Source organism: Embiotoca jacksoni, unplaced genomic scaffold, assembly GCF_022577435.1.
Source record: "Embiotoca jacksoni isolate LCO1_2020_lvr unplaced genomic scaffold, fEmbJac1.0.p SCAF_1, whole genome shotgun sequence".
Classification (NCBI taxonomy): domain Eukaryota; kingdom Metazoa; phylum Chordata; class Actinopteri; family Embiotocidae; genus Embiotoca; species Embiotoca jacksoni.
The window spans coordinates 1,436,023-1,452,452 of NW_027185229.1; the positions used below are offsets into that span (position 1 = coordinate 1,436,023).

General features: G+C 45.1%; 1 protein-coding gene across 2 annotated transcripts in view; it reads right to left on the bottom strand.

The window, feature by feature from the left end:
* The window catches only part of grm2a (glutamate receptor, metabotropic 2a), a 32,760-nt gene extending 16,582 nt beyond the window's left edge, over positions 1 to 16,178 (bottom strand). The window contains exons 1-2 of one of the 2 annotated variants that reach the window (XM_069153990.1): positions 15,299 to 16,178; positions 3,652 to 4,381 (exon numbers count right to left, since the gene is read on the bottom strand). In XM_069153990.1, the coding sequence (XP_069010091.1) occupies positions 3,652 to 4,179 (528 nt within the window). In that variant the 5' untranslated portion in view covers positions 4,180 to 4,381; positions 15,299 to 16,178. The remainder of the gene's footprint in view (positions 1 to 3,651; positions 4,382 to 15,298) is intronic. The other variant, XM_069154001.1, reaches the window with a different exon arrangement.
* Positions 16,179 to 16,430: the final 252 nt, after the last annotated feature.

The window sequence follows — 16,430 nt, forward strand, 5'->3', positions numbered from 1 at the left end:
TTCGGCTCTGGGAGATCACAGTCGGTTACTTTTCACTTTTTGCACGTTGGTTCCAGAAATTTCTGCGTTCCAAACCGGAGAATATTTCTGTTTGTGTGCGTTTGACATTCGCCCGGTGATTAGGATGCTTCGCCCGGGGACGCTCCCTCACCGGTGACTCGTATTCAGCAGCGCAGACTGCTGCCGCGGTGACAGAAGTGGAGTCCCGTCCGTGAATTAATCAGCCGCCGGCCCCGAGGACACGACTTCCTGGATTGTCGTCGTAGAACTTAACACAACTCGGATCAACACACATTCAGGACGCTGCGGGCGAATGTTTCCGACATCACACCGGATGTTGACTGACGAAATGCTTTGGGGATATTTTAAGAAAGCAATGATACGCCTGAATATCTGCTGGTTAAACATGTATGTTGTCGGCTCTTCACACATGAATAAAGATGCTGAATTTAGCGAGCGTGTCATCACAAGGTCGTTGCTCTGCTCGCAGCGACCATCCGCCGGTTGGATAAACCACAGCGGGAAACCGTTCAAGGCTAAATACTTCAATCACATAAATATTTGTACATGCATATTCAGTCAAACGGACCAGATGGCGCCTCAGACGTCCTTCGGACTGTTTAAGATACGGGCTTCGGTTGTGAAATGCTTCGACGCCACGTGACCGACTGCGTCTCCTTCCATCCCAGATCCGACCTGCCCGTCGTCGTCTCCGTGAAACACGACGCCGCTTCCTCGACTTCCTCGACTTCCTCGACTTCCTCGACTTCCTCGACATCCTCGACATCCTCGACGTGCGCGCACACCTCTGCCAACCCTCCCGACAGCCCGGCTGCGACCACAGATGGGGAAGACGGGACCTCGCCCCCGAGAGCGTCATGAAACTTCGCCTCCACACTTAACTCGATCTGCGCCCACGGAACGGCAGCTCGGCCGGCCTGCAGCCAGATCCGCCCCCAGATCTGCGATTGTCACACCGCAACGCCAGCAGCACGGCAACACGCTTCTCCGTTGTGACAGATTTAGACAGCACTCTGCGTTCTCGCCATCTGTCAGCTCGCCATGTTCCACCACGTCGTCATGGCGATAAGGCTCTTTGAACTAATGTTGTTACTTGTCCCGTCGCTGCCGTGCCTTTGGGGGTGAAACGCACACGTCTGTACGAACCACCTGCCGCGCAGGTGGACGGGGGGGAAGGCCGGTTCACTCGGAGGTCGGCGTTAGTTACTTTAGATTCTGGACAAACCGGCCGCTCACAAAGGACAGACGCACTGAGCGGAGACGGTATCCAGCGGCAGCACAGAAAGGCCACGTAGTCTCATGGCCCAAATGCATAACTCTGTGCAATAACGTCGTGAGAGCTTGTCTGAACACATACACTTCTTCTGATTTTCAAAAGGGCACAACTCAAATTTACTGCCATGATTAGATGCTCAGCAACCAGCCAGAAGAAAGAGCGGCAGAGAGATCGCCTCCCAACTGAACTTCATTACAATGCCGAGTTGTTCACGGTGAGAGAGGGAGCGGCGTCCTGCGGTGAAGCTACGACTGATGAGGAAGATTCAGTGACAAGCTGGAGCGGACCTCAGACCTCAGGCCGGTAATAGTACATCCATAAATTACCACAAGACAAGGGCGCTCTCTGAGGAAGCCCAGATGCAGAGTTTTGCTAAAATTACCGCTCGTTTATCAAATCCTTTATTTCCAAACTGTCCTTTTCGCCAGGATTCCCTTTCTAGGTGCTCTGAATCCTCCTCTTGCATCATTTCCCAGGAGCTCTCCGCCTCTACGATGCATCACTGTACTGTACGCTAGGCAGGACTACAGTAAACAAAGATCTTTGTAGAGCTCCAGCACAAATGGGAATATTTAACTTAACCTACTTTTAAAAGTAGGATTTACTTGGTAGGACAAGGCATGAATTTCAAATGTTCGAATAGTCGCTAAAATATAACAAAACCATTAGTATATGCGTCTATCAATCCTCCTTATTTCTAAGAAATAGATTATATATAAATGTGTTCGTAGCTTCTGGGTCTGAAAAATAAAGTGCCTTCAGCTGCAATACCAGCGAGTGCCACTAGAGGTCGGCTCCAAAAAGCCTCCGGCTCCATAGACTCCCATTCAACTTCTCTCATCAAATCCAAAGTGAATAAAATGTGTCCATCAGTTATCTCGGTGTTGTTAGCTAAAGTCACTCCTTCTTATTAGTTTTCTGGAGGTCCATCTGAAAATAATCCCTCATTCATTAGAAAAGAAGATTCCTCTGCAGGTGAATCTGAGAGATTCAATTTCAGCTGTAAAACAAAAAAGTTCTTATGGAACTCCTTCGAAAAAGAAATGAGGATGAGTTTCAGTCAAACAAATAGATTTTCAACACACTGGTTTAAACTTCTATATCTATAAAATATTGACCGGCAGTGAAACAGCTACTCCCTCTGATTAATTCACCACCTAGCCTGGCTTCACCACAGTGGTTTTTCCTGAATACAGCATGTTTTTTTTTGTATTGTATTGATGAACTCCAGCTGCATGACGAGGTGCTGAACGTTTATTCTGCGCTGAACACTTAACATGCAGCAATTTTATTTTCTTGTTTTATTTTAAAAAAAAAAAATTAAAAAAAATTCCCGTCAATGACAGTTGAAAAATATTAGCACTGCGCTCGACGCTGTCACCAGCCGTCCAACCCCAGTGAAGGAGGGGCGGGACAAATGCGGTTAACCACCGACACCGCTCGCTGATTGGTCCGCCCTTCAGCGTGACTGCTAACGCTGACGCGAGTTCCCAGACGGATATCACGGAGAAGGAAAGTGGCGCTGCGAGCGACAGGCGGTTCAGCCCGGCTCGTCCGTAAGTAGCTGCTAACGGCAGACCGCCGCTGGCAGGGCTTCCTCCTCAATCTGTGGTTTATCTGTGATTTGAATCCAGTTATTATTTCTGGACGGGTAGAGCGCGTCTCTGTCTTCAACCAAGCAGATATGTGGGACACGAGGACGTGTCTCAGGGGAGGTGAACCGTGCTCTTCGTCTGAGGCCGCTGAGACGATGATGACTCTGACTTGATGCTTCACGGCATCTATATTTGTGGGTATTTACAAATCTCAGCTCCAAAGGACACACTATCTCCTTTCAAAATGACTTGCAATTACATTGATGTGGCAGCCATATTACAGCTTGAGATTCAGAAACCCAATTAGCAGAGCTTTCATCGCATCAGCTCGAGTGAGCCGAGAGGCGCCGCTGCTGTGAGTAATCATGCCGTCACTAGTCATCCTGTCAGCCCGTCCCGAGCAACATCTGGAGCACGTCTGCCTCCGACAGGACCGCCGCTGAAGTGTGAATTACCCGGAAAGAGAAAGAGATCCAGTAAATTAGATCAGCCGGGCGTGTGGGCGTGCAGGTAAACAGATCCTCCGTGTGGAACCGATACTCATTCAGTCCCCGTGTTAACATCTCGAACATGGTACTTAAGTCTAAATGGACACTTGTATGACAATCCATCACTCTCTCTCTCTCTCTCTCTCTGGCTGCCAACAGTCAAACACACCTTCGGTAACTCGAGTGGCGTTTGACGAGTCATTTCACGGCACAAAGCAAAGATGGAAATTCATTTTCATTTTACAAATACGAGGTGGTGACGTCGTCCTACCTGGATGGAGACGTCGCTGTAGGAGCCTCCGATGACGCCGGAGATCGCCAGGGGGACGTCGTCGTGGATGGCGTACGAGCCGTCGGGACACGTGTACTCGCTGTCGTCCACTTTGGTGAGGGACGCCCTGACGAACTCCAGAGACTGCTCCAGAGCGTAGGTGTCCTTGGAGCACGTGTCCAGTATGTGAGCTCCCAGTCTGATCCCGGGGAGGATGCGATCGTCCCTGTTGATGTCGTCTAAAGCCAGCAGCATGGCCTCCAGTCTCTGGATGCCTCTCTGAGCGTTGATCTTGCCACAGTCCTCCACGCCTTCGCCCTTCTGGTGCACCGGGAACAGGCCGCCCAGCATCAAGTCTCCGTCCAGCGTGATCTCCCTCTTGGCGTCGGTGTTAAAACCCACCACGGGCAAACCGTGGGCCGCCCGGGTCAGGAGAGACACGCACAGGCAGAGCAGGCTGAGGTGGGACAGCCGGAGGGGTCGGGGCGCAGGGCGCACCCCCGACTCAGGGGATTTCCCCAATGACATATCCCCGGGCGAAACGAGGGCAGCGTCCCGCCTGCGGTCTGGGGTCAGCGTCCGGTCGGCGTTCGACGAGGAAAAGAACAGGAAGGCGCAGCGGCACCGCCGGGTCTCAGAGCAGCACTGTTTTTATTCTCACAGAGGCCATTTACAGCATCATCGCCGTCCTCGCGGCCGTCTCTCCTCCAGAGTGTTTGTAGATTACAGCCTGCAGATCAAACACAGAAAGTCAGTCGCAGCTTTTTGAGCCCGAGCACAATGATGCCTTTGTCTCGCGGACGTCGTGTCTGGCAGGGACGGACGTCCCCTCTGGAAATATTTGCCGTTGTCGGCGCAAGTTAGTTAATATTTGCATCCTTTATTGTTTATTATCTATTTATTGATGATGATTAATATGCAAGAAAGAAAAATAAAGACATTTGTTAAGTGTCATCATGCGTGATACGACTCGTGGAGTAAACTTTGAGTAAAACATCTTCAGGTTTTTTTACAGAAATAACGAGGACGGTTCAGAACGTCTCTGTTATGTAAATTGATGATTGGAAGATGTATAAAATATGACGCTAATGAAGCGCTGGCAGCAGCTGGAGGACAGAGTTCACATCAGAGCAGCGGTCAGCGAGGACGACACAAACATCCTCTAAATGCTTTTCTCCTGTTGGTTGTAAAGCTCCTTCTCTCCTCTTCCTCTCGTCTCATTGTCTTTGTGACCTCGTGTTACTTTTCTTCTTCAGCAGATGATTGTACAACTCTTTTATAATCCCATGTGCACATGCTCCTGTACACCGAAATACTGCAGAGATAACAAACCATGTCCCCGAGGAACATTTTGTCAAATCACATTAACTGCTCATGCAGTCGCATAAAAACACTATTTATGCACGAGAGAAAAAAAAAACGCACGCATGAAAATAAAAGCTGATAAAGTATTCAAATCTATTTTGAGCGCACAAATTCATTTTGCCGCCAACGCGTTGATTTTATCGAGAGCTGCATAAAAATATTCATCTGTAGTGTGTTGCATTATGTATTTTTGATACGTTGAGCGAAACTCCAAATTAACGTGAGAATTTCTTCTTCATAAAAGTGACTCGTACCGAGACAAACAGTCCTTTTAGGGTTTTATGAAAAACCTCAGTGTAGTCTATGTAACACATTAGATTTCCTGTATTAGGTTTAGTCCTGTCTTTAGGTCGCTCTGGGAGTGAATGAAACACGGAAAATGTTTGCAGTTTAAAACAAGGAACTGAACTGCAATTTATTCGAGTTATTAACACACACAGAAAATCAAGGGAACAACAAAGAAAAATAACAAATTCAAGAAATGAACCCAATACCGGTATTTCTCTCTCAGTCAGTCAGTTTCAGTCTCTTGTCTTTCAGTCTACTACCCGGTAGTTTATGTCTGGAGGCTCTCAGACTAACTCTGATCTCAGTCTTCTGCTCCTCGGTGCTCCTGCAGGAGAATCCAAGAAGCCCAAAGATGATCAGGGGTCACAGGGTCACTCAGCTCCAGCTCTGTGGAGGTTTCTGGGGATCGCTGTCTCCATCACGGATCCATACAAACAAAAACAATCTGCATGCAGCAGAATTTAATACGATGTCACTACTGTAATTTATAAACTCTATCGTTGGTGTAACAGTAAATGACCAGTAATATAGTATACACACACATACATATATATATATATATATATATATAATATTCACTATGGTCAATATTAACATAGCACCGTATCTCACACACACATGTACTCATGTCTCAGTGACATCTGTCACTTACACCTAACAGGCATTATTTAAACGTCCACCGTTACTAAGCAACACACTCAACAGCTGTTCTCAATCTGACCTTTACTTCTGGCGCTAAAACAAGAACATGACGTCATCGTTCCCGCTCGCCTCAACCGGCGCTTAGCTAGCCCCGTTGCGTACATGTAGCTCCACAATCGCAGATATCAACCCCGTAAAATAATATTCATCAACTAATTCATATTTATCTCCGACTGGTTATTGTTCTCTTCTCTCCTGATCGGTATCTTTAACCCAACTAACAACTAAACAACTGTCCTCCTTTGTAGCTCTGCAGCAACGAAGAACTTCTTCCTTCGGAGTCGGTCTGGTTAACGACCAAATAAATAAAGATCCTCAACAGCAGAGAGCAGAAATCAACCCAATGAGATCTTCATGGAGATCATGACCTGCTGATGGAGACATGAAGGGTCTTCTTCAGGAGGCTTTGATCTCCCGACGTGCACCACAGCGCCCCTCTGGTGAACGTCGGTATTGCATGTGTGAGTTAACCCTTTAGTTTCTGGTAAAACTAACGTGGGTTACATCAGTTTTGGTGAGAAAATCTGCCTTTAAGTTATGAATGATTATAAATTCCCTGCATGTGTTTATTTAAAGAGTCAGTAACTCTATTGATCTGCCACCAGTCAGAGTCTCTGAGTGACAGGAGAGGAAACGACAAGTGCAGCTCGTGTGCCGCCACATTACTACAAAACTTGGACAGTTTGTACTTTCGGAGCAGCGACTCCAAGTCTGATGCAAGTGGTTCAGCAGTTTGGAAATCCTTTCTAACAGAGAGTGGGACAAGAAAAGTGGTTCCCACCTCATATCCATCTATTAAATATGAAGCTACGGTCTGGAGATGATCAACCAAGTTAAGCACAAAGACTGACAGCGGCGGGACGTAACTACGGTACTAATCAAGGTACTTTTACTTTACATGACTGTTTCCATTTGATGCTACTTTATTATTTTTCGCCACGATGTTTTTCCGACAGCTTGAGTTACCTTTCAGATGAAGATTTGACACAAAGGATCATTTGAAAAGCTTTTAAAATACAACACATTGTCACAGATTAAATGTTTGTTTAATACCTTTATCGCGTCTCACCAAACTGGGAATTTGCCCTTTAAACTTTTTCTAATGGTTTTAGTTAAACAAACGTTCAAATTATCCAACATCTCACCAAAAATGTGAATTGGAGAAAAATAAATCAAAAAATTTAAATCAGAACTTTGTTTTTTCTTCTTTCCTCTTCCAGTAATCAGCTGATGACTCCTCACATTCATCTGCTGCTGTCGCTGTATAACAGACCGTCTGTGACTGTAAGATAGAACACAAAGGCTGAATCTGCTGTCAGAATAAGAGCTTCACATGCTGTGTACTTCATATTAATCCAACACAGACTGTATGCACAAAAACAAAGTTCAGTCTCTTACAGCTGGAAGTGTGTAAAAAAAAACCTCATTTAACATACAGTATTCCTCATTTTAATGATAAGATAATAACAATAAGATAATGATAATGATAAGACCACATTTCCCACAAACTCCTGATGATTGTTTACAATTAGACCGACAAACAGATGTGAGATAAATGTATAAAAGGAGCCGTGAATGTCCACAGCTGCAAACTGACAGCTGTTGTGGTGTTGAAGGAGAGTCGTACCAGCGTAGCAAACGTCCAGTGAGTGGGCAGGTATCAATACGCAAATATCCGTTTCAGGCGTTTCCGTCTGAGAGGAAACGGGGCTCACATGTGTGCGTTCACTTCCACAGTGATTAACATTTATGAAGCAGCAGCAGTGGCTTTATAAATCTGTGTAAAAGAATGTGTTTGCATATTTCTGTTTTTGTGCGTACACTTGATTTTAGTCGTTAATCTGCGGCGAGTTTTTTTGCCTTTCATCACCAGTGTCGGTCGCCACAAACCCCAGAGGCTTAATTAAGGCGAGTGTTGAGTGCAGGAGAACTTTATCAGAGTCAATTATTGAGCCACAATGATCTGTCTCGTATCCTCTGTCTCAACAAGTTAAGTAGGCTGACGAGTAGTAATTAACTGTATTGAAGGGAGATTATGAAAACAAAGCAGGGCGATATTAATACTCATATTTCTTTCTCTCTGTTTCAAAATGCTGACTTACCTTTAAAAACAACATAAAGCTGTGAAACAGGAGTCAGACTGCAGACCACGTTCTTTGGTTTTTTTTCTCTCCCTATCCTCTGTCTCTCTCTCTCTCACCGTTGTTTCCATGGAAACTTGCCAGTAGATGGAGAGGGTTGAGAGAAAGTGGAAGACAGACCAGGACAAGTGGGGCAGTCTGATCATGCATGGTGCTCGGCCTTGTGGGAGAACTGGGAAGAAGCCTGCACTGTGAGCTGACCTCACCGATCAGATTCCAGCCGCAGCGTTTCATGTTTTTTCCTTTTAAACTGCAGCACGCCCCGAACGAAACAAACAAGAGTCTGTTTCAGACCGCTGATGGGTGCAGCTCCCGCTTTAATATCTTACCTCTGATGGAGCCGTATTATTCTGCAACTGTTTGATAAAGAATCACTCACAGCCTTGAAGATGCAAACGCATCTTTTAAAAAGAAATAAGAAGTGACATCAAGCAGCGTGTTTCAGCAACCGTCACTGAAACTTAAAAGATCCTTTTTCTTTTGCCACAAAAGTGAAACTGCAACAGCCTGCACATGTGGGCCGAGTCACAACCGCTTCCCGTGCAGACGACTGTTGGACGTGGTAATGTCTGCAGGGTGTTCTGGCTGCAGCATGTGAAACACGAGTCCTAAAATCCCACATGGCAGATTTAAAGTAAACATCAGGCTGTAAGATCGCTAAATGTCCTTATTTTGACTTGAATTCTGCAGCATCACTGGTGAAGCACGCAAGCACTCGATCTCGAGAGGGAATGGTGACAAAAGGATTTGTGGCGGACACGTTGTCAGTCTCCTCCCCGATCCTGCACTCCCACCGGAGGCCTGCGTCTCACCAGAGGACATTACATTTACACAACATAATATACACTAATAACATATAATACTAATGATGTGCACCTCTGTCTCCACACTCGTGTGTCCAAACGAGACTCCTTCTGGAAAACTGGCCTTTAACTATTCTGTCGATGCAAAGTTAGGAGCGGGAAAGGTTGGTCATCTCCAGCTCGTCTACATAAAATACCTTCAGACGAAACAATTCATGTGCGAGTGCATCCTCAGGTTCAGACATTAACACTGAGGAGTTATCAGTTTAAACCACTCTCATGTCTGTATTGTAAATATGACTTTACGACTTTGGGTTTCCTCGAACCAGTGAATCTTTGTTGCTGCTGAACAACACTATTTGTAGCTGAATACTAGATCCGTATAATGCAACTCCAAAGTAGTGTGTGCATGCATAAGTGACAGATGCTAAGAGCAATATTTAGACTTTTGGATGTAATATCCCACCCAGGATTCTGTCTACACATTAACTTCAAAGACGAGCGGTGCCTCTCGTTTCTTCGCTCCCCTCCTCTAGCCTGCCATCTCGTTTCCCTCGTCACCAGATGGCCTTTTTAATTCAAGAGCGTAAAGCCTGCCAGCCTCTCACACTTCAAACCAGACTGTGTGAAGGAATGGGGGGAGTGGATGGTGGTGGTGGTGGTGGTGGTGGGGTTGATAAAATACAAGAAAGGATAGCAGATGTGAGAGGGCAGAGAAAAAAATAATCATAATCATAAAAAGAGGAGTGGATGGCCGTGTGGGCAGCAGAGGGATGAGGGAGGCGTTTGAGAAAGATGCCATCCACACTGATTTTTAAATGACACTCATTTGGCCCCAGGAGTAGAGTGCAGCATTAATATGCTAATAACCCCTCCCCCCTCCCACATCCATCCCCCTCCCCCACCACCCCCAGAGTGGAGGTCATCTGCTGTATATGCAGCCCAGAGCCTGAATGGGCAGGTTGAAGGTCCCCAGTGGAACGACTCGCTGAGAGGAAGCGAAGGTAATGGAAGTCAGGCTTCCCTCAAAATCACATTTCCAGCTGACAAAGAGGATGGTCGGGGGGAGGGGGGGAGGGGGGGAGAGGCTGCTAATGGGGAAGAGTGCACACATACATATATCATTATGCACAAACAGTGAATGAGGCTCAAGATGGGATCACCTGTGACAAATGAAACTCTGTCATAGGCTGCAGTTGAATATTTTCATTTCGTGACGCTGTATTTTCCTCCGTTGTCCAAAATCACTAATTTCTCGTTCCTTCATTTAGATGAACACAGACACTGTTGTCTATGTTGGGTCAGTTCCACCTTCTTCTGCACTTAAAATCCTCCAGCGTACCGAAAAGGACGTGTTATTCCGTCGCCTAAAACTGTCCCCAACAAATGCAGTTTGATTAATATTATAGTTCCCAGCTGTTTAAGGAAATAACTTGAAGTGGAGCTGCTGTTTATGTTTGTGGCGCGTGATGTTTTTTAGGATTAGTAGCAAACGACACCAAAGTGACTCGTGGAAGAAAATGTATTTATTTTATATTTAATGAGAAGTTGAATTGGCGTCTATGGAGCCAACCCCTGGTGGCACTCGGTGGTATTGCAGTTTAAGGCACTTCCGGAAGCTACTTCACCCTTAAGATACTTAAACTCCTTGACTCGGGGCAGGTATTCAGTCCCAGCCTGGAGGACGTGTTACCACCTCAGACACGTCCACTTTCAAATATATCGTCTGTAGTTTGTTTTCCGTGTGAAGCGAACATATTAGTATTGAATTATTTTAACTGATGCAGTTTAACGTACGTGATGTAGCTTAAGTAACAAACCTAGTTATTTTTGTGACTTTTTTCCGTAACCTAACCAAACTGTGACTTTTTAACCGTGTAAACTACTGTTACCATGACGATGAAGCTCCAGTATGTCCTTTCGTTTATTGTCTCCAACGTTCAAATTACCTATGTTGTCATTTAAGTGCGAAAAAGTGTTGATCTCATTTTGTGAGTTGACATATTGTGTAGAAAGACATTTTTTTAGGAGGACGTCCTGCATGGAACTAATGTTGTGTTTTGTTACAGTTTATTTCTACTTGGAGAGAAAAAACAGCTTTAGTTTATTTAATCTGAAAAAAAAAAAAATTCTCGAGGTTTTCTACCCCAAATTTTAAAGACAGATGACACTAATATTATTGATACAATCTAGTGATGACACATGAATATTTACAGGATACCTATCTGAGTTATATCTGAACACAAACCCAGTATTTGAGTCCAGTTCGATTAATGTTGCAGGAAAGACCGACAACATCCATAAAACGCGCTGTTACGTCATTAAAACGAAGAAATGTCTCCTTTCCAGAAAGGACGTTTCTTCAACTATCAATTAAAGATGGTGGAGGACATTGAAGTTTGAATATGAGCCAAAGAAATTTGAAGACATTGTCTGAAGAGGCTGCGACCGTTAAGAAGACGTGAATCGATTGAGAGGACATCTGCATTCATAACGCCTGGCTGAGTGAGGCTGAGTCTCACATTTACTTCATTATAATCTGCGTATGTTGATGTGCTTCTGTTTAACAAACCGCTCGCTCCGTCTTCCAGAGCTGACTGCGTCATCCATCTCCTCTCGCTCCACCTGAAGGGGGGATTCCCTCCCTCGTACTCGGCGGTCCCGTCGCCTCCCAGGAGCCCCGTTCTGCCTCCCTCATCAAACATTCATCCGCTCTCCTTGTCTGTCAGAGATCATTATTGCCACGTCTGCAATTGGCCCGAGCACCGTGATGGATGTTTGGTGCTTTTGCTCCACAGGTTTTTATTGTAGCTTTGCATTATTCACCATCACAGCACCACACGGTTAAAGGAAAGTGGGCTGAAACACCAAAGGCTTTTTTTCCTTTGAGTGATATCATTCGAAGTGCTCGTTCTGGACCAGGAAGTCATATCAGTGATGGAATTTAAGCTGCATTATTTTACATGTGACATCATTTGTACATTTTAAAGTCAGAGCAACCAAGTTTGCTTTTTTTTAAATTGAGTTATTGCCAACAGTCAAAATAAAACCTAAAGACCAAGTTGTGATATTGCGGGAATACCACCAGGCAAGATTACAGTGATATTTCCCTCTTTATTGTGTTCCTTTTTAGTTTATTCATTTTACTTTGATTCAACTTTCCAGTAACAAATAAATATGGAAACCTGTCCTTGACTTGTGCTTTTTAAACCCTAGTTTTTAATCCAAAGTGTTTCTCTAGAACATTAAATAATTACGACTAAATAAATCATCCTTCATGTTGTGTGTGTGCTGCATCCAATACAATTAGCAAATCAAGCAAGTCCACAGCTGTCGTCAGATTTAGACCCAAAGCTTGGTAAGACCTGATTGGTGCACTGAAGTACATGACATCACATTTTTTCGCACCACCTAATTCAAATGAGCGAATACAGACAAATACAGAAATTTGTAAATCTTGCATGTGAAATAACCAACGTTGCTCCAACATTGGCAAAAAACATAAAAATAAAAAACAAACATTAAATCCAGCCAGTTCAAACACCTGAACGTCCATTCAAAGACTGATCCAACAACAACAAAGCAACTGTAAAGTCTAGAAGTCAACTACCAACCGGACATGACTGCAGAATCTGGATAAAATCAGGTGTTTCAGTTTTAATATTTAAATACATATTTCCGTTCTGATTAAAACGCTGCAGATTTATTCCTTCAAGATGGTAAAAAAGATTCAAATGAAATAATCTGAGAAATCCTGAGGAATTGTTGCGACCACCAGCCGAACACAGTGCCACTGCTTTAATACGTTAACTCAGCTGCCATCACTTTTGTTTTACTGAAGCAGAGAGGTCAGCTGGCCTGACCCCCATCCCCCACTGGAACCCCCCCCCCCACCCCCCCCACCCCCCCCCCCCCCCCCCACACACACACACACGCCCCACCCCCCTCCTCCACCGACCATTTGTACAAACAGACTCTATCTTTGTGAACGTGAACATCTCCTGAACAGAAGAGGAAACCAGACTTCCAGTTTTCATCCACAGATGTAAAACAAATCCTTTTTAAATGCTTTTGCATTACTGAAGTCAGGATTTATTTCAGAGGAATTAATGAGGGTTCATTATCACTCACCATATTGTGCAGCTGACCTAGGACTCACCTACAAACCTCTCACTCAGGCAGTGCAGCAGTTCATTTCAACCTGAGAGTCGCGCGCACATCATTAATTAACTGGAAGCTTCTCCATGAATGAGATTTTTGGCATGATGGCACAATAAATATTGGAATTTATTTAATTGGAAATGTACCCAGAATGCATCATTAAAACATAAATTACAGTCATTGTTTGCATCTAAAATCAGAGCCAAGACTGTTTTCTGTCACTTGTGATCCTTCATGGTCACTCAGCCTTCATCATGTGCACTTGCCTTATTAAGAGTGTTGCAGATCAGCTTCCCAAATACAAATCAGTGCATAAACACCTCCATTAACAGGAGTGTGGCGAGATATTTAATATTTCATTTAACAGATGTTGTGGGTATCAGGTGCACGATATAGACGAGACTTCACATGGACGATACTGGCAGACGTCCAGCCCCCTGCATGCTTGTGTGTATGTGTGTGTGTGTGTGTGTGTGTATGTGTGTGTGTGTGTATGTGTGTGTGTGTGTGTGTGTGTGTGTGTATGTGTGTATGTGTGTGTGTGTGTGTGTGTGTGTGTGTGTGTGTGTGTGTGTGTATGTGTGTGTATGTGTGTATGTGTGTGTATGTGTGTGTGTGTGTGTGTGTTTGCATGACCATGAGGAAGCTGTTAATCTGTCCTTTTTGATTGGACCGGCGTGCTTCATCATACAGGACTTTAATCACTGATGGCTTCCCCTGTGGATGGTAAAAGGTTTGAGTGATGATGAAGTAACAAGGCAGATGTCTCTTAACTTGAAACTGAGAAAAGTTTTGTTGTGCTGTGTTATCGGTCCTATCGATGCATCCTGGTGGCAGCTTTTCCTAGAAAGAGGCTTCCCAGAGAACCTTGTTGTCATAAAACAGAGTTTTTCTTTCTCTTGGCAGATAATGAAAACATTTTCCATTTTTTTTGTACCTGCTGCTGCCCCGCTCTGGTCGCCCAGCACCCACAGTAATTACAGTCATCATGGATTCCTGTCCCCGTGTTACACATTGGCAGAGAGTCCACTCAGCATCGCGTCCAAAGTAACAGGTGAAGCACACAGGACGGAGCTGAGAGGTAGGACACGCTTTGTGTCTGGACTCAGATGATGGTAGCGGAGCATGTTCTTCTTCAGTCAGTCGTGACCTGAATAATTCATAGTGATCAACATCTTCAGCCGTGAGTGCAGGGCTAACAGACCATTCTGTTTACTGTGCAAGCTGGTTACGTAAGAACATTCAGAAACATCCATCTGATGGTCCATGAAACAGCTTCCTAATTATTCTATTATTTTTGGGATAAAATAAATCTTTGTGTTGGCTGAACTGATTACACTGAACACTGAAGCTTCTTTTTAATGTGTTTTATCTGCTGAATCTGCAGCTCAGATGCCCCTGGGACTGCAGGAAGCATCCACAGTACATTCTGCTTCCCTTGATGACTTTGTCCAGTATTAACGATGCAGCCTCAACATTTCTGCACCTGTGGGTGTTCAGTCCTATTCCTCATGTGTTTCAAAATGTATTTTAAACTCAGTGAGGAGTTACTCACACATGGAGTATCTCGCTGTTCATCAGTGTAAGCACGATTTAAATGTCTGTTTTAATTCAACAGCAAAACATGTTACATTTTCTAAGACAGGAGACTCCAACTCCAGAAAATACAAACAGAACAAGATCATCGTCCTCCCTCGAACACTCTGTGGCACACAAACTAATTCTGATGAAGTTTTTAACTGTTAAACGGACCTCTCTCTAATGTTTCACACTTTTTATCGAACAAGTGATTTTCCAAATGAGCGAGATAAGGAGAGATGTCTGTTGGTGTGAAACACTGCAGCGTCTGTTTAGTAGTTCCTCAGCAGCCTCGCACATTTGGAAGGTTGTGCAGCTTGTATGGCTTCAGCCGGGGATGTAATGGTAAACAAAAAGGAGGTAAAACGTGCTCCTCGTATAATAAACAATCACGATAAAAGAATCATCACATCGCCAGAAAAGCGTAAATTACGCACAAATTGACGCCTTTTTCAGAACTAAATGATGCAAACTCCAGACATTTGATCAACATTAGGTCAGCTCCCAACAAAGTCCAGCCTGAATGAGCGGACTTAGTTTACCTTCTCTACAAACCAGCTGGTAAAGTTCAGAAAAATGCACCGTGAAGCCTTCAGCGTTTCTTCTTACCTGCTGCAGGGTTCCTCAGTTTCCAGCGCTGCCGTGCAGTGAACGCACCGTGTGCTCCAACGCATATCCTCCGCACTGCTTTTAAGCCTGAAACGAGCGTGGCTGGGGACTACAGTGGAGCTGGATGGATGGACGGACGGACGGATGGACGGACGGATGGACGGATGGATGGATGGACGGATGGACGGACGGATGGATGAAGCAGGCGACTGTCGCTGCCTGAAGTTTGAGCCGCGTGCCAGGAGCTGGCCGTGGTGCTGAACAAGCCGAGCCGCGCAAAGAGGATTCCTGGAGGTCCGATCCTGTCAGCAGCGGTTTAAAAGTCACACTCCCTCAACACGCCGGGAAACAAACGCAACATGACGCCCACTTCATTGTTCTCGCCTAAAAAAGGCGTTCACGCTCTCGAGCCTCAAGTGTGATGGACATAAACAGGAACATTTAAAAAAAAGATGGTGAGCCTGGTTTAATGACAGAGGATCTAATTTAGCGCGGGAGACAAAGTTTGAAGTCTACCTGTTGGTGGACAAATTTCTCAGTGACTGGCAGCAATGTTTTAATGTATCAGCTGATGAGCGCGCGCTCGCTGTGGCTCAGCTCTCCAACCTGCACGAGACAGCCTCAACTCTCAGAAGGGTTAGAACAAAGACAGGAGGAGCAGTCCCGGAGACATCTGCCTCTAAATGAACATCATGTCATCTCCACTCTGCGGTTTCTCTTTCCCGTTTGGAGAACTGTTGGATGACACGTGAATATTAGCGGGGGGGGGAATCGCCTCCTATTTGTTCACGTGCTCCGCAGGGGGTCGTAAAAATACAGATTCTTCAGAGACTGATTTTTTTTTTTTATTTGGGAACAAGTTGTGACAAGGCACGAGAGAGTGTGAGGTCAGTCCCAGATGACAGAGATGCGGGATGCGATGCTACCCTTCTGCAAAGCAGCTTCACGCGCGCTGATCGCTTCTAAATGTGTATGTTGAGACATCGCCTCTCTCTCTCTCTCTCTCTCTCTCTCTCTCTCTCTCTCTCTCTCTGTCTCTCTCTCTCTCTCTCTCTCTGTCTCTCTCGCTGTCTCTCTGTCTCTCTCTGTCTCTCTCTCTCTCTCTCTCTCTCTCTGTCTCTCTCTCTCTCTC